This window comes from Lissotriton helveticus, chromosome 1_1, assembly GCF_964261635.1.
Source record: "Lissotriton helveticus chromosome 1_1, aLisHel1.1, whole genome shotgun sequence".
Taxonomy (NCBI): Eukaryota; Metazoa; Chordata; class Amphibia; order Caudata; family Salamandridae; genus Lissotriton; species Lissotriton helveticus.
Window position 1 is genome coordinate 422,998,968 of NC_136057.1, and position 25,582 is coordinate 423,024,549.

The 25,582-nt window shown below is 42.3% G+C and overlaps 1 protein-coding gene across 2 annotated transcripts in view; it reads left to right on the forward strand.

The window, feature by feature from the left end:
- Positions 1-25,582, forward strand: part of LOC144810470 (uncharacterized) — a 94,523-nt gene that overhangs the window by 12,207 nt on the left and 56,734 nt on the right. Inside the window, exons 2-3 of one of the 2 annotated variants that reach the window (XM_078673787.1) lie at positions 15,298-16,536; positions 16,924-24,609. In XM_078673787.1, the coding sequence (XP_078529913.1) occupies positions 15,351-16,536; positions 16,924-24,609 (8,872 nt within the window). In that variant the 5' untranslated portion in view covers positions 15,298-15,350. Of the gene's footprint in view, positions 1-15,297; positions 16,537-16,600; positions 24,610-25,582 lie in introns of those variants that run through there. The other variant, XM_078673786.1, reaches the window with a different exon arrangement.

Here is a 25,582-nt window from a genome sequence, read left to right on the forward strand (position 1 = left end):
ATAATTTATTTCGTATTTACAAATTTATACAGGACATGAGGTAGGGAAGAGATTCTGCCAGATGCAGTAGAAAGTGCAAAAATGCATGCTCAAGTGAAAAGAAAAGATAAATGAAAAAATAAATCCAATGGTTTTAGATGCTATGGTACTATTCCCTTAGGTTAGAGCCTGCCCCACGTATATTAATCATACGATTTGTTTACAGTTTCCAAACCAAGGGGACAAAAGGAAAACAGGGGTGGGGGGGGGTTTGCAGGCATCACAAAATGGGGGAGATCGTCGACGTTTCGACCCTGACGCTGCAGAGGGAGGATCAACACCTCAGCTTCGGGTCTTCCTCAGGACTGGGAGAGGGATAAAAGGACCTAGATTTCGTAAGGAAAAGGCCCACACAATGAGGTAGGCCACCGGTCAATGGTGTGTTCCAAAAGTTCAATTTTGCAACACAAGTTCTGCATAAATTGGCTAAAAGGCCAGAAGTTTTGAAATGGCTCTAGTGATCTATTCAGATATTCTTGTGGCAGGCCCGCCTTTCCTTCCCTTTCGGTTTAGTGGTGGGGGGGGGAGGGCGTAGAGGGAGTTGCAGCTTGATTCCTCTTTAAATTGGGATAGAATCGTTGCAGAATTGGGAATACTTCAACTGGTGTCTTAAAAAGTATGAAGAAATGAAATCTTCATTCTCAGGGAGTACTTACTAATAGAAAAAGGAACTTGGCACAGAAGCTGAAATATGAAAAGACATCTTTATTAAACTTAAATAAGTGAGGCTATGTCACCCAGAAGCCTTAGCAACTGAATGAGGCAGTCTGAGGAGTACAGAGAACAGAGGCCTTATATATGCTCTGGGTTACAAAACTCAGCATAAAAGTAAGGGGCAGTCCTTGCTTTTGCAAGCATGCAAAATGCCTAACATGGACATGCAAGGTCTGCCAAACATTAGCCAATAGGACAAACACCCACTATTTACAATTGTTCAATCATAGGTATTATTACGCAAGGTATCGCATGACGACAAACCCATTTTACAGTTGGCCGGCCCATAATTAATCATTGAACAAACCCAACATTCTTCTTTAAACAAGCCGGGCAAACCCATAATAAAAAGGACCACAACCCATATCGTAAATAGACCATAAAAGAAGAAACAGAAACAGATAGAAGTAGGATAAGGCATGTTTGTGTGCAGTAAAACTTTATGGTGTCCTGTGCTCTGATCCTTAATCTTGGTCAGCTAAAGGGCAGGAACTGGTTTAACAAGGTCAGCTTCAGGCAACAGGGTCAGTTCACTCAGGTCAAACAGGAGTCCGCATGACCTCGAGCTAAGGTGTACATGTCCTTAAAAGACTAGTTCAGCCACAATCCTCGGCCTATGTGAGGGCACCCACAAAATGGCTGCCATACACAAAATGGAACCCACGGGTTCAGAATTCACAGAACCTCAAGTGACTAAAGAGCCTTAATACAGACAAGAACAAATCTGATTCTACAACGTCACCTGGCGATTGTTTTTCAAAACTTTTATATCCTTTCTTATCCTTTCTTCATTAAATATTTCCAATTAGATTCTTGGTCCTAAGTTATAAAAGACCTTAACTGAGAGGTCTTCAAACATTTTCACCTAGACCCCTCCAAACATTTATGGCAATGTTAAGTGGAGCAGGAAAGGCAAGGCTGAGCTTGGTGGCGGCGCTTATGAGATCATTTCATGTATACGTTTTTCTGTGGCTCTGAATCCACAATTAAACGTGAGATTTATAGTAGGGCATATTCATCAAAAAGAAATTGACCAAAACACAGTGCTACCCTTGTAATCCTGGTCCCCACTGTAACTGTATCTATGGCACGAATGATAGGTGTGTCCCTGAGTAGCAGTCTATCTCCAGTGCCTCTTTCACCCCGTCCCAACCAGGCCTGATCAGCACTCAGTTTTTTATAGCGTGGATCAGGCCAAGGATATTTTAACACTTTACATTATACATGAGCACCAGTTACGTTACATAAGAAGGAGATTGAATGATTTGCCCCGAATCACAGAATGTTGAGCTAATACTGAGACTTGAACTTGGTTCCCCAGTTCCAAAGTCGGCAGCGCTCGTCATTGGATCACATCACATCCCTTTTAGGAAAAAAAATGAGCTGTGTTTTGCGCCCTCATTTTTCAGCATAGGTGCTGTTCGGCCCTAAAGCCACCAAGGAAAATGAAGCCCCATACCCTTTTCAAAGAAAGAAATCATAATTGTGATCCGGTGGTCCCAGACCCATGGATCACAGTGTTGTTGCACCTGCTACACTAATGATAGCTACTGCTTTAAAAAGTGGGCTGTTTTCACTGCCATTTGTTGGAACTTGGGCTTCCATCTTGCCCCACCCCCCTCGTTGCACATCTCTTTGACTCCCAACTAAGGTTTCTCTTCTTCCTTAATTTTCTTTGCCCATGGGCCATTTCTTCGATGCCCCATGCAACACTGGCTCAGCAAGTGTGCACTGGCCACCTTATGCAAGCAAGGATGGTAAAACGGCTATGATTGGGATTTAGTCAATTTATGCAAATTTGAGGCCTCTGTGTTTTCTGAAAATTATGGATTTGCTGTATTTGCCACTTTGTTCTTCACCTGCTGCATATTCTGTAGATTTTAACAAAACAATTAGTTTATATCTCAAACAGATACAAAGTCACTAAAAACACAGCAACGTGTTGCCGTCCATGTTCTTGAGAGGTTATGTAAGAGTGTTATCGCTGAGTTCTGGAGTGAATCCCTTTAATGGACAACAATGCTTCTACATATAGTCTTTTATTACTAAAATATATAGATATACATAATTTACATATGCTCAGTGCTTTAGGCAACAGACTTTGACCTCATAGCATTATAAATACAAAGTTACTATTTGCTACTGTGTCAACCAGGATTAATATCTGGCACTCCTAGTCATGAACAGACATTTTCACTGATGCCATTAGCTGCAACGCATGTTTGGCCCACAAACATTAGCTTGCCATTTTCACTTTGCCACTCACTTTACGGTCACACATAGGCAGATTCTACCTTCCGTGTCCATTCGTCATCAAATAAGAGTTGTTTCTCATATGGTAATGATTTTCACTTTTAATCGTCCAGGGATAGACAGAAATATACCAATAATAGTCATTGTACATCTGGAATGGCGCACTATTATTCAGGGGATAGCTAGAATGTTGCCAAGAATGCCCATTCTCTATTTAATGGAAGAGCCACTTTTCCTGCAGGTAATTCAAGCATGTTGCCATGAATGCCCACAATGATGTCACTGATGGGCCCCATCAGGGACACATTTCACCACATGCAGCACACACAATGGCACACACACTAGGGACTGCAGGATCTCAATGGGTTCCCAACAGTAGCTCAGTGTAGTACCTAAAAGTGATAAGTGAGATTTATACAAAGCTCATTAGTGTCTGCATATTTTTCATTGAGTGTCACCAGGAGCACAATTGGTTGCCTGTGTATGATTCACCAAGAGCTGCATTGTATGACCTAAGAATATTAATTCAGACTCTGAGTGTGGTTTTTTAGCAAGCAGGAACTGGCATTTAATGTTTTATCTTGAATGATAAGATACACTCTGAGAAGCAGGGCTCAAGTCAGGAGTGGCGCTTTATTTAGACAAGTAAGTAACAAGTATCAAAAACACGTCATTATTCAAGAGTAAAAGCATGCAATCACTGTAATTCTGAAAGCGAGGAATTAAATAGCAAAATGCAATTAAACAGTATAGCCTCATTTAGTAGTAAAATATCAATAAACCAGTCAGCTAGCTGGGTGCACCTCTTTGTGAAATACACTATAGAAAGTGATAAACAAATTGGTCAGCGGACAGTTCTTTTATTCAGTTTTAATGAAGGACTGGTGACCACGGAATCAAAACATTAGCATTTGTTTGACTGCAGAACATTACAAAAGCTGGTCAAGTTATCGAAAACAATGTACGTCACTTCTTGGAGTATAAACAAGCAGAAGTTACAAAAGGTACAGGAGTTTATGAAAGGTTACGGGTCATTTTGAGCCATGTAGCTGTCTTAATTTCAAAAGCTAGCAAAACAGCAGGTGCGAAGTTGTGCTTGGCCCCCACTTGTACTCTTAGCCCATCTTGTTCTGCTGGATAGCAGATGCATCCTGTTTATCTCTTCACGGTCTCAACTTACAGTAAGATGTGAGCATAGAGGACAGGAGATTGGGGACTTGTTTATCAGCAAGGCAGTGACCTGAGGTTATTGGCCTTCTCAGGAGAGATTCATTTGAGGTTACAAATAGGGCAGAGGCTTAGGGCAATGTGAACAATGTAGCATAACCCGGTCTATGGCTTGGCAGAGGTCTTTGAGACTCTCAGGCTTCAGGTGTGGACAGGATGGGCCTGGGGCTAAGATGGGGACCCCAACAGTTTTCTACAAAATCTACTTTCTTCACACTGAATGCTACTACATTAGACCCCAAACTTCGGCACTATATGTTGCGGTAGGTATGCATTATGTTTTGTAGATTTTAATTATAGATGGCACTACCTCAGTTCCTTTTGGTTGCGGAAGGCACAACATTGAATTAATGTACTCCTGCTGTGCACTAGATGGGCTGCCCAGGAACCATTATTTGAAAATATTCGACCCAAGTATGGAAAAGTGCGAGTGCATAGGAGTCGTTGAGATTCTGAGGAAATTGAGTTAGTAAGGCGGTTTTTAGGGCCGCAACTCATTATAAACGATTTCTTAAAATTAGTGCAAAGATCTAGGCCGGCCATAAAATCAACAAAACCCCTACCTAAAATGCGCAGTGCATTCAGGGTGAGGCCCATTAGAACCGCATCGTCCGCATATAGTAAGACGGGGAGTATGTTGCTGTTAATTTTCAGAACATCATTGGTAAGTTCCGACAGAATATTGTGTAACTTGTTAATGTATAAAATAAACAAAAGTGGGGCCAATACGCACCCCTGCCTGACCCCTGTACCAATATTGATGTTTCCCGAGACCTCCCCGTCCTTACCAATCCTTACCCGTGCCTTCAAGTCCCTGTGCAAATAAGCTAAAAAGTGAACTAAGACCTCATCCAACCCATACTTTAAAAGAACTGACCATAGACGTGACCTGTTTACGCAATCAAAGGCTGAAGAGAGGTCCATAAAAGCCAAATTAATGGGAGATTGCCGAGCTATAGTGTATTTACCAACAATAAGGTTGAGATTTATACATTGTTCAACCATTCCCAACTTACTTCTAAATCCTAACTGACACTTGTTTAAAATGTGTTCCTCCTCAGCCCATAATCTAATTTTATTAAACCGGATCCTCCCAAGTATCTTAAGTGTGTTATCAATCAGGAAGATCGGTCTGTAGCAGCTAGGGTTAGATCGGCCCCTTTTTAAAAAACAAATCGGAACAATAATGCTGGTCGGCAATATGCTAGGAAAAAAGTATTTGTAAGATTATTAAAAACATTGACTAAAACGGCCGCCCAGACCTCCGGTTTATGCTTGATGAGGTCGATGGGAAGCCCGTTGGGGCTGAGGGCCTTATTGCCTAAACTTTGGTTAATTGCATCCTCCACTTCTGATACCGATATCTGAATTCGTGAAACATGGGAATCAAAGGGATTCTCACTCTCAGTGGGAGCTGTAAAGATTGTTGTAAAGTGGGCTTCCCAAGCTTCACTGCTTATGTTACAGCTTAAAGGCGTAAGTCTAAGGCTCATAGATCTCATGTCTTTAGCTGCCGCCCAAAAAACAATTTCATTGTTGAGACTGGCGGCACAAGCAAGCTTATCCCAGCGTTTATTTTAAAATCTCATCTTTATGCTGCCTCACCACTTGTTTATAATGTTGTCTCAGGGATCTAACGAGGGTTGCATCCCTAGGTACTGCTACGAGTGCTGCACGGAGCTCTTTATTTGCTCGTGAACAAGCGTTGTTAAACCATCTAGGGTTCTGGTTATTGTAAAGTGCAGGCCGCAAGATCATTCGTTTAACACCAGCACATAGATGGCCAAAAGCATTAATTATCTCTGGATTTGGATCGTTAGACGATAAACAGATCTCAATAGGTGATGAATAAGCTGTTATCGTTTTGGAAAACAGTTTACCGTTATCAAGACCCTTCCAGATTGCTCTCAAACTATCCGTTGAGGGCATTAGATTTCTAGCTCCAGGCTCTTTAGTGAAAACAGGTCTAGAAGTAAACCTAATTATAGACAAGGTAGGATTATGATCGCTGTGCACAGTGGGTATGACCTCGGCTTTTAGTAAAAGATCTTCTAACGAGGCAGAAATAACAACAAAATCTATTGTTGAGGCACAGCCACGACCTCTATATGTTGGAATAGGACAGCTGATGCTATAGTGAAGGTCGGCAATATCCATCACATTCAGTAGATTGTGATTTGACAGATGATCTAATAATTCTTGCCCTCTTTTGCATGTGTGTGCGTCTAGAGTAGAAACAATAGCTAACTCGCTTGCCCTCGACATCCTGGCATTAAAATCGCTACACAGACAAATTCCAGACAAATTCTAAACTGCCGTTTGATTTTGGAAAACAGAGACAAAGTCAAACAAATTAATAAAATTCATATTTAAAATCCATATTTGGTGCAGTCAAAAAATCATTATTATAAAAGTTAATGAAACAAATTGAGGTCCCTCGTGTGAAAATCACGGCTTGATAGTTATCATTGTTTGTGGTAAGGATTTTAACGCTACCGCCTGAGGAAATATTAACCCAAATAGAAAGTCTACCAGATGGACAACCTTGTCTGGGGTAGGTACAATAATATTAAAACATACAAACCCCTCTAGGTATAATTCCCTTGTTGCCCAAGTTTCTTGGAACATGAGGCTATCATATTTTTTAACTATACTTATTCACTCTTCAGAACTTATTTTGGAAGATAAGCCGGCAATATTCCAGCTTAGCACGTGCAGATTTAAGTCGTATGGTTCGGAGGTGTCATTTCCCATAGAATGGTTCATGGGTCTCGAGGGAATAAGCTCAGATGATATTCCAGTAGTAAGTAGTGGGAATAACAACCACTCCCTACTTCCTGCACAGGAATGCAGTTGATGGCCCCCTTGGCCAAGAGGGCCGTGACTTCCTGTTTGAGAAGAACCAAATGATCCCCCGACATGCGGTGGCACCGAGGCGGCATGGCTGGAGGGGAGGACTGAAAGGGAAGGGAATAACCTTTGCAGACTGTCTGCAGCACCCACCTGTCCGATTTAATTTCGCGCCAGTGGTGGAGGTGGTGGCGGCGGAACCTGCCACCCACCGGCATTTGGTGCTCCCTGAAGCTCGGATTAGGAAGACTTGGGTGGAAACAGCGGGGGTAGAGGAGAACGCTGGCTCTCAGACCCGCCCCTGCGGAAGCCGTGGTCGCGCTGAGGCTGGTTCTGCACAGGCTTGTTGGAGGAGCGTGCCTGGGTGCCTCTGCCCTGGCCACGAAAGGAATGAAACCCAGGAGTGGCAGGGTTCTTCATAAAAAGACCGAAGGACTTGGCCGGTGAGTCCTTAAAGCGCTCCAGTGCACTGTCGGCCTTATCGCTAAAGAGGCGGGAGCCATCAAAGGGCATGTCCTTGAGCCAGCCCTGGACATTGGGCGAGAACCCAGTCGAACGCAACCAGGCGTCCCTCCACTAAAACGGTGTACAGCTGCAGGTGGAACAAGTTTGTGGCATGGTGCACAGCGAAGGCTGTGGATCCCCTTTCTGCCCTTCTTTCCGAGGTTCTTTTGTTCCTTTTTTCTTTAGCCCAGCAGGGCTCTGCTCTGGGCACTATCAAAGGTTATCTTTCGGCCATTTCCACCTTTCCATGGCTTCCTAATCAGCCTTCTCTTTTTAAGTCCCCGGTTGTGAACCATTTTCTAAAAGGCATTACGCAAATGTTCCCTCCGGTGCAGTTGAGCATGCCTCAGTGGGACGTAAACCTTTTCTTGACGTTTCTGATGTGCGTTCCCTTCGAGCCCCTTCATGTCCTTTACGTCTTCTCACTCTTAAGACAGCTTTCCTGGCAGCTATTACCTCAGCTAGAAGAGTGAGTGAGCTCCAGGCTCTTTCTTCTAAACCTCCATTCCTTTCTATTCATCCGGACAAGGTGGTTCTGAGGACCCGTCCTTCTTTCTTGCCAAAGGTTGTCACGCCCTTCCACATCGGTCAGACCATCACTTTGCCCACCTTCTTTCCACCTCCGCATCCTTCCAAAGAGGAAGAGAGGCTCCACCATCTGGACCCAAAATGTGCGAGTTGCTTCTACCTGAGCCCCACACAACAGTTCCGGATGGATGACCAGCTCTTTGTTGGCTACGTGGGTGCCAAAAAATGTCGGGCCGTGCACAAACTGACCATATCCCCGTGGGTCGTTCAGTGCATCAATGCATGTTACTCCTCGGCCAAGAAGGAGCCTCCTGTGGGACTGCGTGCCCATTCGTCCAGGGATTCTGCAGCCACTACTGCCTTGGGACGCGGCATTCCCTTGCAGGACATTTGTCAGGCAGCTACGTGGGCCTCGCTGCACACGTTTACCAAGCACTACTGCCTTGACAGTCAAGTCCGGAGGGACGGCTTCTTTGGCCGTTCTGTGCTACATGACTTTCTGGTGTCATTTTGTTCGCAGACCCACCACCGGGGTTGGTATTGCTGGGGTATGTATTCTAAGGTAAGGAATCTATCACGAACGTGTCTCTTTCAGATGCACAAGTTACTACTTGTGTAACAATATATCTGTAAGAGATATTAGTTAGTGATAGATTCCTTACCGCCCACCCATCCACCCTGTTCTGCGAACTGATTACTAGGGTTAAGGTCATCCCTTTTAGGGCCCTAGTTTTATGCACCAATGGTCAGTATCTTGCATGGCTCTGCGTTCTTGGCATGGAAAGTCATGTACAGAACTGACGTCCGTGCTTATGGTGGCGCCTAAGTACCCTCCGTGACGTCTTCTCGCTGGTTACGACGCCAGTGACGGACGCAGAGCCACAGGACGCCACCTACTGACGCGCAGGGGTAATGCTAAGCAAAACTTTCCAGATCCTGTCTGACGCCTGGGATATTCTAAGGTAAGGAATCTATCACTAACTAATGTCTCTTACAGATATATGGTTACACAAGGGCTCTGATGCGCTCATACACAGTGTCCACTATAATGTCAATTGAGGTATCACCAAGTCTAAAGCGAGTTGAGGGACCTGTCGGACTCAGTCTGAGTGTGGATGGAATGACTTGATATTTAAGATGATGTCAAATCCACAGTGCCTTTGGCGTTGGTAATTGTCTTATCCGCTGGGGTCACTGTGCCTTGAATCCTCAAGGCAGTACGTTGTTGTTTTAAACGAGGTGGTTGTTTTCTCTTGGAGCTCGTAGGTTTGGTCACTGTTCGCTTTCTTTTTGCCCCGGTTATTACTGGTTTAGGAGAAACATTGTCTGTTATAAGTCGCTCCTAAAAAATCCTCAACAGCCCCAATACCCTCACTGCCCTGATTACTTTCCATATTGCAGCCAATATCCTAGACTTGTAAGTCCCTGAGGGTGGTAGCTGATGAATTTGGTGTTATGGGGGCTAATACAATCACTTTCAACAGCAGAAGGAACAAGCTGAAGAGTTGCCAGTCCCAGGAACAAAAGCCCCTTGGTTAGTTCAATCTCATTGGCAACGATATTAACTGCTCTTTCCAGCATACTATCTATGGAGGTTGAAGTGCGGGAGCTTGGTATGATGGTACGTTTCCTCATATCGTAGTGTTTCTACACTCGTAATAACAGTACATATAACTCACCACAATAGAGCTTGAGGGATGATGTCTATCAGAGAGAGGGGTGGCCCAGCAAGGCCTCCTACAGTCTATGACAGGCCCGACCGTGGCACGTGCTTCGACCAGGCGCGGCCCGTGCTGCAGGAGAACAGCAGTGAGTTTATCGCACCTCCAGGCGCGATTGCAGCCTTGGAGGGGCAAGGGCTGCTGGGGTTTGTAGTTGGGCCGTTCCCCTCATGGCCAATGGTGGTCAAGGTTGGCCATTACACTCATGGCAGCAGCGGCGGCTGCAATAGCGATGTCCTGGTGCCTTTTTGTGCTTCCCGCACGGCGGGTGAACAGTGGTGAATTTATCGCGCCTCCATGCTCAATTGCAGTGTCGGACGTGCAAGGGCTGCTGAGGTTTGTAGTTGGGCTGTTCCCCTCACCGCCAATGGTGGTCAAGGTTTGCCGTTCCCCTCGCGGCAGCAACAGCGGCGGCTGCCATGTCTTTTTTGTGCTAAACAACAATGGATGATCTGAAATTTGTCAATTCTCTCAAGATGATTTTCTTGTCATCAAATTAAATAAAGTTGTTGGCCAGGGCTCCCTCATGTGTAACACGATCCACGTACCAGATTCTGACCCGTTATGGACTTTTGATAGCTGGAGACTTATGATGATGTGGACACCGTATGACCATGCACCTGTCTTCTGACCCAAAAGGGCAAAAAAAATTATTCGGTGCAGCACGGTAAAGCACCAACAGATATGCTGTATCCAGAACACATTTATTAAAACAGCTACATCCCTACCAAAGTTTGTACAAGATCCCCAAAAAAAGGTATCCACAGATCCTCACTGGCCTGCCAGGATAAACTCCTAGATGTGACAGGCCACCATACAAAGGTATTAAATAGAGCAGAGGAGGCAAGAGAATCCGGTTTGCTTATCTCGCCTGAGTTCCTGCCAGGTTAGGAACAATGTGCTGTTATTCTGTTGGGCAATTCAAACTGCACTCTCTCAACTGAGAGACATAGATCCTTAATTGTTAAGCTTGACCCAAAGCACGGGGACCTCGCCACGTCGGAGGCTGGGCCAACAAAAAGAAGTTGGTGTGTTTCGTGATCCATTCCTGAAAGAACTGAGCAAGCATGTGTCCACTTTAAAGTCCTTGGACAAGGCACAGGGCTCCATAAATTAAATATTTGCCAAAAGGTTTTTGGATGGGCTAGCTGAGGACAAGGGTGCTTAATTGGCCATTTCCTGTCCCAAGGCAATCAACGAGGTCAACCACACCACTGTGGGCAGTGGCAAGACCATACCCAATTTGGAGGTTTATCCCTGTCCCAAGTAGCAACTGGAGGACATGGCCTCCGAGGCTCCCATAATACCAACAACACCGCAACCAGTGTGTACTCTGGTAAGTGTCATCCCTTCTTTCGTTGTAAAGGTTGGGGAAGGCTACCGCTGTTCTTTTCACAAGTGGTGGACATTACTAGTGTTGTTTGAGTACTCCAGACTGTCGCAGAATTTTCAGTTGAAATTGTATGGCTTACTGAAGCAAAGTGGAGACTGAGGTCCATCATATGTTCAGAAGAACAGTTCAGCGCTATATACCAGGAAGGAGAATGTACACGGACCATTGTTCAGGTGATTGTTCCACCCATGTCTTCATCTGCAACATTTTACTAATCCAAAATAAAGACTGAGGTTTTCACCCAGTAATAAATCTCAAGAGTTCAATGAGTGGATGGTCTTGAGACATTTCAAAATGAAAGGGATTCATCTACTTAGGAATGTTATCAGACAGGGAGATAGGATGCAACAGTTGGACCTGAAGAACACGGATACCTGGCAATACCAGTTTTCCATACACAAGACTTAACTCTTGGATCATATTTATTCACGAACATTCTAAATTATAACTTGCCAGATTTTCTTACTGTTCTGGCCAATGGCAGGGAAGGGGATACTGAATAAAACTATGGAATCCATGACACCTTACACTTGGAAATAGTCCATTTGTGGGGTGGGGGAGGATAACAAACATCCCCTCAATCTTACTGTTCCTCTTTTTAAATCTCGATCTGTTTCTTGTTGAGCAAATCATACCCACCAGAGTAGTAGAGCCCTTTACAAGGAGCAAACGTTTATACAAATGATAGTAGGTAACAGCTAGCAATTTATAACACTAATAGAAGAAATTTCTAAGTGGGAGAAACTCTGGCATACACCGAAATAGTCGTATCCTACAGGTACGTCTCTGGATGTGAAGTAACCCTCATTGTGGTAGAGTAATATTGAAGGAGCCGAGAAGTAGATCAGAGTTCTAAGCCCCATTAAGCAGCACATGGAGACTCTCAGTCTCTTGTAGGGGTTGTTGCTCAAATGTCTGGAGCATTAATTTCTTATGTCCCACTTGCCCACTGATATAATTCTTGTATCAATAATACAGGCACTCATATTATTTCCTCTGAGCCTCCTTAACAACAGGGGCGTGTCTTGTCCCGTTTTCTAAAGTGATAATGGAAAAGTCAACAACTTCGGGCCATGGATACGGGCACAAATGATCATGCCTAGGCTAGCAGGAGGATAATCCTATGTATGTAGAGTTTTGTGTTAAATTTAACTCCATTCAGTTAACTTTCGCCAATCCCTTGATAAAGAATATATACCCATAACACCATGAATGTTCAGCCAAGAAGTTTTACTTGGATTTCAGTTTACAGGTGGCAGACACACACCAACAACAGCAAACAAATCATCATCCTGTATCTGGTAAATGAGCTGTTTGCCTGCATGACTCCACCTTGGACGATTCCTTTTTTGAGGTCACAAGCTCTACCCACCTCCTCCAACCCTTTTTTTAAAAATAATCTAACAACCACTTTGTCACATAGCCTTCTCCCTGTCTCCTTGGTTAAAGTCAACCTGTCCTCGTCACAGCTACACTTGTCTTTATACATAATCACCTGCGCTGCTGATATGTTACTTAAGTGTATGTAACATGTACTTGCCATGTCCGTAGTTTCGTTAGTACACAATCACCAGCCCTGGCAATATGGTAATTTGGTTAGGGAACTAGCAACATGTTTTTGTCACATACAAAATCCTCCTCTCCTTGAACCCAATTCTCCTCTAGTTGCCCACTTCCACTATTTAGCAGGGTTTATTTACTCAGCTGCGACTAAATCTCCATTAACCTGGTTGTTCTTAAATGTAAGTTACTGTAAACAAATGCTGCCTTATGATCTTGATCAACTACAGGCCTCTTGAAAATACCTTCTCCTTGTTACCATTCCCCTACTAAGGTTCTAGTGCACAGGAGCCTTACATGAAACATACTAATGTGACCTCTTTGGCCGCTTCCCACTGAACTCACGTCGCTGCACAGAGCTACTCGGCATATAAACAATTCTGCCAGAAAAAAACTCTTAATCCCACAATCCGTTATGAAAAACTCTAAGCAAAAACACAGTGATTTATCATGGATGTTGCACAGTTGCTGGGTATTGTCACCATGGTTAAATGCAGATGGCTGTGGGTTGTGCAACAACGTAGTAAATGCGCACTGAATTTTGTTAAAGCAAAACCCTGACCCTATTTTCAGACAATATGCAGTCACAATGCCTTCAAGAATACATATTTCCCTAAGACTAAACATTAAAACACAAAAAAAACCTTTGCCTTGTGTCATTGCTCATGTGCAGCACCAAGCATCTACACAACAGCAGGTGCAACTATTCAAAAGTAGTCTCCTAACCATATCAACCACCAAAAGTCTGAAATCCAAATTCACTCCCTAGATAGTATGTCAAGAGCAAGTTAGGACTCTCAAGATATGCACCTAAGACTAATTAGACGCCCCGCTTCTACAATTTCACTGTTTCGTTTTCTTCTTTTTGGCTTGCATTACACAATTTTTCCCTACCACAGCCTAAGTGACAATTATAAACAATTGTATCCCCATGTGACCTATTGCCACCCTCTTCCATGATATTTGGCCTATCTTCTTAATGTGGGGTTTCCTCAAACAGCACGATAGTGCAAGGTATGTGATTTCCTAATACTGCCTTACCCTTATTTTTTTTTAAGACAAACCCCAACTTAACTCCAATAATTTTGTTGGTTACCCCTACTCCAGAATGAGAGAATAGCTATTATTTTCATTTAGTTCATATTTAAAATATTTTTTTAAATCAGTGTCTGATGGGGAGGTTTTCAACCAAGAAGTGTAGACCGAAATTGCTTTTTAGTATTATTGCTAGGAACCCTACAGGACACCAACGCCTAATAATTATTTGGTTGCTGACCACTTGCTCTAAAAAGTATTCTGCTGTAATGACTCTCTCACTTATAGCTCACTCAAGGTGCCCCAGGTCCGTACTCTGGAACTGTAGTTTCCTGGGTGGTTGGCTGGAAGCCCCTTTACTCCTTCGTGCTCAGCCACCCAACACAAGTTGAGGGGGTTCCCTGCCTATTGTAAGCTCCTTGTGGTTGTGGCTAATATGTCCAACATAACACCATCACTGGTTTATATGAAGACAATTCAATTACCTGAAGCAGACGCCTGTCCACCTCGGTGAACACAGAAGGCATTCAATGTGAAAATGTCACCTTAGAGACTCCTTTACAAGCCATATGCTGAGCAGAGAACAAAGAGAAGGTTACTTCTCACCAGGGAGGGATGAAGATTTATCATCCGGTGGATGGGTCCAGTAAGGAGATGGAATGGCATTTTAACTCCCTGAATAGGTGAGGGGATTAAGGAGCCAGAAGGATTTCTGAGGGAGTGGGGCAAAACTATATAAAGAAATACTTGCAGCTCATTGCTGGTTTGTACTCTTTGACCTCAGTCCTTTTTGCTTCACAGCTCAGTGATGAGCCAGAAACAGACCACCGAAGGACCCAGAGACTGCATGCCAAAATCTAGAAGTAACTTTTACCATGAAAAAATGTAAACTAACAGTGAATTAAGGTGCAACTGCTTTAGCTCAAGCTTCTGTCCCATCATTGCAATTTCTTATAATAAATAGATATAATGCAACGCATTTCATGTGAGCTAACATTTCTAATGGAGTATTGAATTAAAATAAAAAGTCCAAAGTAATGTTCTGTGTTGCTCATGCTCAAAAAGAATAGTGTATATGAATTTCAAGAAAGGAGAGGATTAAGTGTTTTTGCTCATGCGTCCACCTACATATATGCCCAGCTCAAAAAAGTATTTCAAGCCAGAAGAAAATTACAAGTGTGACAAGCTCTCCATAAGATCAACAAAGGACCTTCACCTAAAGTTTACAGCATGCTTCTTTGTTCCTGTCCACAGTTAGGGTGATTCACACAGGTGGATGCATGCAGTTTGAGCACTCCAATTTTCTTCTTCCTCTGTATTGTATTGTGAAAGTAAGTAAACCAAAACCTCTAAAATGTTATATTGAGCATATTGGCTATCGCCAAGAAAATGACAATTTATGTCCAGTGTTTACAGTGTACTATAATTGCAACCCGCATCCAATCCTTACCAGGCTTTTATTTCTTATTTCAGAATCCTTTAGAATTGACAAACAAGTGAAAACATCGGCAGGAAGTGATGCAGATATGGACTGGATTGCAACAGCAGATCAAGATATCGAACAGTTGAAACGTTTAGAAAGACCTTTGCCTCAGATCTCTAATTCAGAGACATATTCTGGAAACAACCAGCCATCTTTTTCTTCTCAATCCAATTTTTCTACATATGGATCAGGAGAGCTAAATGAATGCCATTTATCTAATAATATGGCTAGTATACCAAATTCACTTGGCCAAAACCTCAACTTACGGAATGGAATGTTGCAGCAGTCTCTTCCTGTAGCATTGTCCACTGATATGGCTGCTGGTGGCATTGACAATTTACAGCGGAGCATCATGCAAACAAGTGGATCAATAAGACGTCTGGATCAAACGGCAAGTTTTAATTCCAACTCCCAGGGGAAATCTTTGTCACACTGTGTCTCAAATGAGCAAGTGGAGATTGCTTCTTCTCAACTAAGTTCTGCAACATGGCAAAATACACAGCAAGTGCAATCCCAACATAATGTATCGCCAAACGGCGTTGTTAATGTGAGGCAACAAATGTTACAACAGCATTATCCTTCTACGCAAGATTCTTTAACCTATCCCTCCAACCAAGATTACAGACCACCGTCAAATGAGGCACAGTTGCAATGGACAAAGGAACAGAACTGTACAATTCAGGCTGCTGAAGAAGGTGCCTTGTCTGCCCACCAACAAGCAAAAAAACTGCTTCTGAATTCCCAGCAAACTATAAACTTTGGAAATATGCAGAACTCCGCCAGTATTGCAAATGTCCAGGCTCCAGTTGTATCAAGCCAGTTATCACAAATGCAACGGTCCGCCCCACAATATTTAGTATCTAAAACAAATCTTGAGACAAGGAATGTGTGGCATCCTAAATTTGACTCTAGATTGCCAACACAACCAGTTCAGTGCCAACAATCCGTGCAGTCTCAAGCTCATAAACTGCAAAACCAACATTCTGGACTACAGCAACAGACAGTATATCGAAAAGAATTGGTTCCTCACCAGCAACCAGTTCAAAACAACTGGCCGCAACTAGGTAAGCACCCTCAGCAGCTGATGCAACAACCTCAGCAGCTGATGCAGCAACCTCAACAGCTGATGCAGCAACCTCTGCAGCTGATGCAGCAACCTCTGCAGCTGATGCAGCAACCTCTGCAGCTGATGCAGCAACCTCTGCAGCTGATGCAGCAACCACGGCAGCAGATGCAGCAACCACGGCAGCAGATGCAGCAACCACGGCAGCAGATGCAGCAACCTCTGCAGCAGATGCAGCAACCTCTGCAGCAGATGCAGCAACCTCTGCAGCAGATGCAGCAACCTCTGCAGCAGATGCAGCAACCTCTGCAGCAGATGCAGCAACCTCTGCAGCTGGTGCAGCAACCTCGGCAGCAGATGCAGCAACCTCGGCAGCAGATGCAGCAACCTCGGCAGCAGATGCAGCAACCTCGGCAGCAGATGCAGCAACCTCGGCAGCAGATGCAGCAACCTCGGCAGCAGATGCAGCAGCCTCGGCAGCAGATGCAGCAGCCTCGGCAGCTGATGCAGCAGATGCAGCAACCTCGGCAGGCAGCTCAGCACCTTCAGCAGGCAGCTCAGCACCTTCAACAGTTGCCACGAAACCACCAGCAGGCAGTGCAGCAATACCACCAGCCAGTTCAGCAACAGCAGCAGCAGCAAGCAACATTGAGAAGATTACTACAATCAAGGCAACACCAACAGCCTAAGCAAACCCAGCAATCGCTTCCACTCCAACAAGTCCTTCAGTTTGAAGACCCACTGAATCTTCAACGACCAATACAGCAGCAAGAGCCAGTTGGGTACATTAATGAAAATGTACGTCAGCAGCAACTGCTGTTAATGGATAGAGGGGATGAATTGTATGCAGTTGATCATCTGCCTCATAACCCCTCACCTGGACATATTTCTCCTGCTTCAAATGTTGCAGCACTGACCTATGAAAGCTTGGGACATTTACACAAGCCATCATATGATTCAGATAAGAATGATTCACACACCTCAAACCAAACACAAACGGATACTTTCCAGCATGGATTCCAAGATGTACAAAACACCAGCAATACTAGAACATCTGAATGTGAGCAAAGCTCAAAAGCTTTGGACAACATACAGTTTCAGAAACCCTACTCTGTTTGTAGTCCTAGTCGAATGAAAGAAAATGCAAACGGACATGTTGGATTACTTGTGAATCCTTCATCTGACTCGACTGTTGCCAAAGAGGAGATCAGCAAAGATTTGATTGCAATTTATTTAGAAATATTAGCAACGAAAAAACGCTTACTTCACCTTGGTAGGCTATTTAAATCAAAAGCATATATATATGATTCTTTAAAAAGTAAAGCAAGCACAACCGTTCCATCTTCCAGTGCTCATGAAATAAGTGTGCCACATAAAGATTTAGACATGTTTAGCGTGAATAGAACAACTGTATCAGATATGGACTCAAATTTCGCAAGTTCTCCCCCTATCAAACCTGATGGACCATTGTATAGGGAAAACCAATTGTTGGTTAAAACGAATGAAAGAAATTACAGGCATCCGCAGGATTTGATAAATAACGAGGGACTGTGCAGGATAGAAAACAATCAAGTTAGCAAACATTCTCCTGTATTGTCTAGCCCTTCCCAAAAACAGCACAATAACCGCACATTACAATCTCCTACTCAGCCAATAAATTCTCCAGGAGGACACTATTTTCCTTCAAGGAAGAATGAGCCTACTGTCGTTGAGACTCACCAGACCCCTGAGGAAAATAAATGGCTTACGGTTTTTGAACAAGTTACTGGATCAGCCCCAAGCCAAGAACTAGTTAACACTTGCAAGATTATAACAACCCAGGCACAAGTGGATAATATTGGGCCTACAGGTCAACAGTCTCCGTGTGCTTTTGAACTGCAAAGTAACCTTCAACCAGGAACTAAAGTCGACCATAGTAAAAGAAGTCCATTGTTACATGACCTATTGGTGACGGAAATATTAAACGATCACTGTTCTGCAACGGATAATGATTCTTGCCAAAATCTGAAGAACGCTGAAGTAACCAGCAGTGTCTTAAATCATACTGAGTCTTGTTCAAATGCCCTGGCTTCAAACAGTGTTACTAAGATAGGAGCTTCAAATTTAGAAGAATCTAAATTAATTTCTGCAGAAATTGAATCTCCCTTATACCAACTGAGCAGTGCTACAATGGAAGCACTGGAATCTTGTTTTAATTTGTGGAAAACTCCTCCTTGTAATAGCACTTCCCAGAATAAACAAGCAGCCTGCTCAGGTGTAGAGCCACAAGAATCCTTGTCATCTGCAGGTCTTTGTGATCAGAAATGTACAACCTCTCAGGAAATAGTCCAACAAACTGGCCAGATCAGTGAACCAATCAAAGCTTCATGTGGTTCGAATGAGGCAAGTCACTGTCCTGTTAGCACTGCTGTGGGGCAAAAACAAGATGCTTTGGGTTCCAATGTTGCAAAAACCATTGAAAGAGTTGCGGTTGTGAATCCTTTGGTACTTTCAAAGTCTGGCAGTCTCATTGAAATTCACGCAAGTGAGTCTCAAAAAGTGGAATTGTGTCCAGCCGTTCATGAAACCACATTGCCTTGTTTGATAGAACAAAATAGTACACAGGGAGATGCTTTATCACTGCCAGAGCTCGGAAGCATAGCACAGCCCCCCAGTGGTAACCATCCGACCGACGAACGTGATTCAGATGCGTCCATGAATCATAAAAATGATGACATTATTACAGAGGCAACACGTTCCAGCTGTTTAAGCATCAAAGAATGTAAGATTGAAATTTTAGAAAAAACTGGTGCTTCTGAGTCAGGAAACATTATATGTCAGTTAGGCAGTAATCCTATCAGTCAAACTGTACATGTGGGAGACTGTTCTGACACTTTATTAGGCGCAGATGATGAGCAGTTGCTCATTTCAAGCATTTGTACACTTGTTGAAGGCAGCACATTATATGATTCTAAAATTGCAAAAATATTTGATGCATCTTGTTCGAAAGAAGTAGGCTGTACAACTTTAAAAGTAGAAAGTGACATTCTGCATCCTGTGATACAACTTCAAAGTGGCACATCGACAAGTGCAGATGAAACGGAAGTGTTAAAATTGGCAGATGTTCAATCTTCCAATAGCTTGAAACCTGACTTTGCAAACTCGCACGACAAAACGACTTATTGCACAGACGATATCCACGTAAGTGAGGCTTATAATTCAAAAGGAAGCCCTTCGAAGCCTGTCCGTAACCAAAATGTTTCCAATTCAAAATACAATCATGGCTCAAAACAACATAGTGAAGATTTAGAAATTATTGCAGCAAGTGAAGCAACTGAAGTTGATTGTGTTTGTAGTCCAGCACCTAGAGAAAGAGAACGTGGCTGTGTTGCTAGAAAAGAAAACTGTTTCGACAAATATGCACCCTTGGCAGATGGGAAAATAAATGAATCGAAGCATTCAGTTAAAGCAGTAAGCAGTCACAGCGATTGTGACTTAAATCCCGATGAAGAGAAGGATTCAGAAGAACAGGTGTCTTTGAAAGCAGATGAAATAAATAAAAACAGTAAAAACGCAAGTGCAAAAGATAATGATAATGATTCTGATTCTAGTAAAGAGAAAGATGACGAAAAATGCGCATCCATTGCTGAAGAGCAGATCAGCAAAGACCATCCTTTTACTCCTACGCCACAATTTGAAAACCAGAACTCCGCTATCTGTGAAGAAATATCACACAAACGATGTACCTCTGTCACAGCTAAAAGAGAAAACGAAAGAGAGTCTGCTGATGAATTACTCTCGGCTCAAGGTCTGGATAATCAACTTTCTGAGCTTCTAATCGAATTTCCTTTTGGCTTGGACAGAATGGAAAATAAACATCATTTGGAAGGAAAGGGGGTGATAAAAAATGAAGAACTCATCAAAGTTATTTCTACAGTGAAGGAGGAATTACAACTTGACAAGGCATGCCGAATTACTTCAGAAACTGGTGGTTCTAAAAAAGTGAGTTCTATAGGCAAAGTGAGTGAAGACAGAAACATAAAGCATGAAAAGAGCATTGATAATAACTTAACTGCTTCTGTGGAAGTTCCTGGTTTAGAAAAGGAGAAGTCTGTATATCAAAGCCTTATGAAACTCAGCACTACAGAAAAGAAGAGTAGGTTTCCCCTTGATGTAAACTCTCACGATTCTCCAAGCCTTATCTGTAAACATGAAGCAGACTGTCAAAAAGAAGGGCTTAAAAACAATGTAATTACAGAGAAGGTGGAGTTAAAATGTCATATTTGTATTAAGCAGGAGCCACAGTTCAATGAAGAAGGTAGAATGTGTTTAGAAATGTGTGGACTTAAAAAGGAGGATTCTAATATCTGCCAAGAGACAAATGTTTTAACAGTTCAGAAGAGCGTTGATCAAAACGACACAATTTCTCCCGAATCTGAAAATAAGAACTCTGTGAATCAAATTCTTAAGAAATGTGACCCTGTGATGGAGCAGAGTAAGTTGCTGCATACTAACAACAACAGTAGCTCTTTAAATATTACTGATGCTAAGATTCCCTCTCTAACACCAAGCTCAATTAAGATGGAAATCACTATGACGGAGACACAAGTCTATAGTTGTGTAAAGCAGGAGTTTCAGTTCGACAGGGGATGCAAGCTATCTTCCAGAGGGAATAGCTTCAAAAAGGATCCTGCATGCCGAGGTGCAGAGAAAAGTGATGTTACACATCCAAAGATGGTTGAAAAAAACATACTCCTGTCTCTTAAAGAAATAATTGGCTCTGAAAAGGAAAACCCAACAAATCAAAGCCTTAAGCAGAGTAACACAGCTGAACAGAAGAGTACATTGCTGCTTGTTGAGAACTGCAGTAAGATGTCTGGCAGTCTTATTGAATGCCCAGGAAAGAATGAAAGTACAGACACTTTGAAAGTCAGTAATTATGCGAATAGTGCTCCATTGTGCTATAAAGAAAGCGAGTTGTGTGCTGGAGTACCCTGTACCAAAGAAGTGAGTTCTGGTTGTCAAGAATTAGAGGGCAAATCAACAGTGGAGAAGATTGATTCAAAGTTTGATAAAAAGGTTTCTTCCTCAGATTACTTTATTTCTGGAAAGGAGAACTCGTTGGATAAAGGTCTTGAGCAACATACTTTTGTGACGCCACAGGAGTCCCTACTTAATGAATTGGCAGATATGAGTGATTCTGAAATAGATAACACTTCAAGTGAAATAAAAATTACTTTGCTAGACTCTGAGAACATGACCAAATTGTTTCCGCAGGTACAAGCTATGTCAGCCGGTGATGTTGGCACAAGAGACCCTCAACTTACTGAACAGGATTCAGCTGGACCCAAAGTAAATGGCCTTAGCCATTCTACTGAAATCAGGTGTCTAAAGGGGTCAGTAGATGGGGACATGAAAATCACTTCTCCAGGTAAAAGTCCATGTTGTTTGTACAGTTGGATATATTCACTTTATGCTTATGGGCCAAAATGTATGTGTAGAAATGCTGATGGGAAAGGTAATACAAAGAGTGACTTAAATACTGAAAGTTCCAGGGACAACTATGTGAACACCAATAAAGCTGGCTTTTGTGCTCCGACTGTAAATAGTGATTTAAGCGAACTGTTGGATTGCAGTGAAACAAGCAATGAAGCAAACACTCTGTCAGTGGAAAAGAAAGGCATAAAACGACCCCACAGCCCTACAGTGAATGATGTAAAACGTATAAGAACTGTTGATGATCTCAGCCCTGTTGAGGCTCAGCCAACACTTGTTGAAAACAAACCAAGTCCGATATCTGATGCACAAAATGTTGATATATATAAAAAGAAATCTAAACCTGAACATCTAATAAAATCTAAAAAAGAAAATAAAAAAATGAAAAGCAGGATAAAACATCAACACATGGATATTGCTCCAATGACACCTTTGAAAATGGCATCTAAACTTAAATACAACATTTCTCAGAAAGATCAAACTAAAACAGTTCTTCCTGTTCCTAACTGTACTGTTCAAAAGGACCACCTGTCTTGTAACAAAAATATATTGGACTCAAAAACTTACAAAGAGATATGTAAAGAAAAAAAGGAACAGAAAAGACATGCTCTCAAAAGCCAATTCACAATATCTCATGGTTCATCTTCACCTCGTAAAAATCTAAAAGATAAAGTTAAATGCATGCGTCTCAACACGATTGATGCAAATGGGTTGAAACCACACGGTAAATTTGGCAAGGTTACACATGAAGATAAGGAAAAAAAGTGCAAGCTCTTGCCTGGCAACTCTTCTCTTCGGAAAGAGGAACAGTCTACTTCAAATGACCATTCTTCCCCTAGAAAAGAAGGAAAGTTGTCTACTAGCAAATATGATAAAAAAAGCAAAGTATCTTCTCCCAGGAAAGATGAAAGGCTTTCTGTTAGAGATGATGATAAAATGAGCAAACCTTTGCCTACCAACCCTCTTAGGAAAGAAGGAAAGTCTTCTGTTTACAATGATAACAAAAAGAGCAAGGTCTCACTTGGCAGCTCTTCTCCTAGCAATGCAGAAAAGTCTCCTACTTATGATTATGAAAAAAAGAGCAAAGTCTCACCTGGTAACTCCTCTCCTTCTAAAGAAAAAAAGTCTCCGGTTGATGATAAAAAGATTAAGACCTCTCCTCGCCACTCACCTACTAGGAAAGAACAGTGTTTTGCTAACGATGATGATAAAAAGTGTAAGGCCTCTCCTGGCAACGCTTTTGGGAAAGAACAGTGTTCTAATTGTGATAATGATAAAAAGAGTAAGGCCTCATCTGGCAACTCTCCTCCCAGGAAGAAAGAACAGTCTTCTACCAACAGTAATGATATGACGAGCAAGGCATCGCCTGGCAACTATTCTCCAGGATGTGAAGCAAAATCACCAGGTAATAATTGTGAAAAAAAGAGTAAGGTCTCACTAGGCAACTCTCCTCCAAGTGTTGGAGAAATCTCTCATAAGAACAAGGAGAATGGGGAAAAAAGCAATGCTTCACCTGCCAACTCTTCTAAGAAAGAAGAAAAGTATTTTACTAACAATGATACAAAGAGCAAGTCCTCCTCTGGCAAGTCACCTTTCAGCAAAGAAGCAAAGTCTGCTGATGTTTATGAAAGAAAGAGCAAGACCTTCCATAGCAACTATTCTAGAGATGATGCAAACTCTCCTTGCAGTCAAGAAAGGACCATCAAGGCATCGTCTACAGGCGAAGAAACCTCAACTAACATTGATGATGACAAAAAGAGAAGGAGCTCAAGTGTCGGGGCTTTTCCGAGGAAGTCAGAAGTATGTCCAACTGCTGATTATGAAAAGAAGAGTAAGGCCTCTTCTCCAGTAGATGAAGCAAAATACATTAATACTGGAACCAACAAGTCAAATGAAAAACGTGTTTCAAACCTGGAAAAGAAACTGATAGAAAAATATTCAGAAGTGGAGAAAGTGTCTGGAAGAATGGAACCGGGTCTCAAATGTGTTCGTTCAGATAAAAAAGAATTTAAGTTCAAAAGTCATGATGCAAGTACTGCTAAAGAGAGAAAAAAAGCATTGACAATCGAGGAATATAGAGCACGCAAGATAGCAGATCGTAATAAAGCAGTCAAGAAAACAATGGCAGGACGTGAAGCAATACATCAAAATAAACTCAAGCTACTTGGCCATTCACATTCACCAGTTAAAACAGGAATATTGAAGGAAAGATTCACACAATCAAATGGATCGCACCCACAAGATAAAAAGTCTTCAAAAACTACCATCAGTAACGGGACCGCTCATGAATCCCTCAAAGGAAGCCATTCAGACCCTGTACAGTTAAAATCATGCATCCTTTCAAACAAAGATGAAGGCACAAAAAATGGCTTCTTACACACTGCATTGCCTCACAAGCACATGAACATTGGCAAAAGTGTTACAAACTCTGGAACAAAGGGATTTTGTGTTGTTAATGAAGGGGGTGCATCCAGCAAACCATTAGGGTGTCCTGCGACTGCTGTGACAAAAAGTGCTACACAGGAATCAATATGCACCTCAAAGTTAAACCTTGGCAAATCAAGTGGCCCGGAAAAGTTTAAAAGGGCTTTCAGCCTCACAATGGAAAAGAAAGACACAGTAACACATTTACAGAACAGCACGTTGGGCCCAAAAATGCTGAAATTTAAAATGTGTCCGGAAGGGATGTTCAGGCGCCACTCAGTGGATGGAGGATCCATGGATGGAAATGGACTTGTAAGCTCAGAAAAGAGCCCAGTTGAGGGTACAGTATACTTTTTTCCAAGTTTAATTATTCCTTCTTCCTACTCCTTTTTTTTTTTTTTTTTTTTTTTTTTTTTTACAAATTCAGGCCATACTTGCAAAACAATTGTATCTTGGGCACTGAATAATTTGTTGCAGTCCTGCAATTTTGAATACACCTAGTGCCATTTCTTACTGATATTCCAATTGAAATGTCAAGTGTAGCTTTTCTAGGTTTGACTTACCAGCACATCTATCTGGTAAATGTGTTACCAATCATAGAGTAGGGTTAGGCTCAACCCAGAGGAGAACTTTTCTCTCCACTTGCCAATGGCCATTTAATGCCTCTTTCTACCTCTGCATGAGGGACGGTTTGCTTCAAAAAAGTACTCTGAGCAATGACACGTTAAATCCTTAATTGCAAAGATGCACTGTGTACAGCAGGAAGTTGTTTCTTTTTGTTGTGTGTAGGCCGCACATAGCTGGCTTTTTTTAATGTTTGTTTCAGGACTACAAATGCAAGCTAGACCTATTGGTTTTTCCAGCGCTTGTTTTGTGAGGTGCTCCTAAACTATAGCCCAAATGTCTAGTCTAAATGGGAGACAATTCGTGTTGGACTCTGGATTGTATCAGGATACTGTGAATCACTCCTTCCATGTACTACCTCAGTAGTTTTAAAATATGGTTGGTTAGAAATCCATGTAAGTTTTGATTCAGTTATTTAAATTACGTTGAGCATTAAAGTGGAGATTCTGTTATTCTTTTAAAATAAATATTTTTACGTGCCATAGGGGGAGGGAAGGGCAGGGTTAGTATTAATGTGAAATTGTATTCATGCTTGTGTTAATATTAAATGAGCATATCATTTTGAGTGGTGGTTAGGTTTAGAAGCCTAAGAATATTTGTAATTTATTTTATTGTGATTTAGTATTACGGTTGTATTTCAGATAAGTAAATGTAGTTTCATTTATAGTTATGGTAATTATTAGCATTAG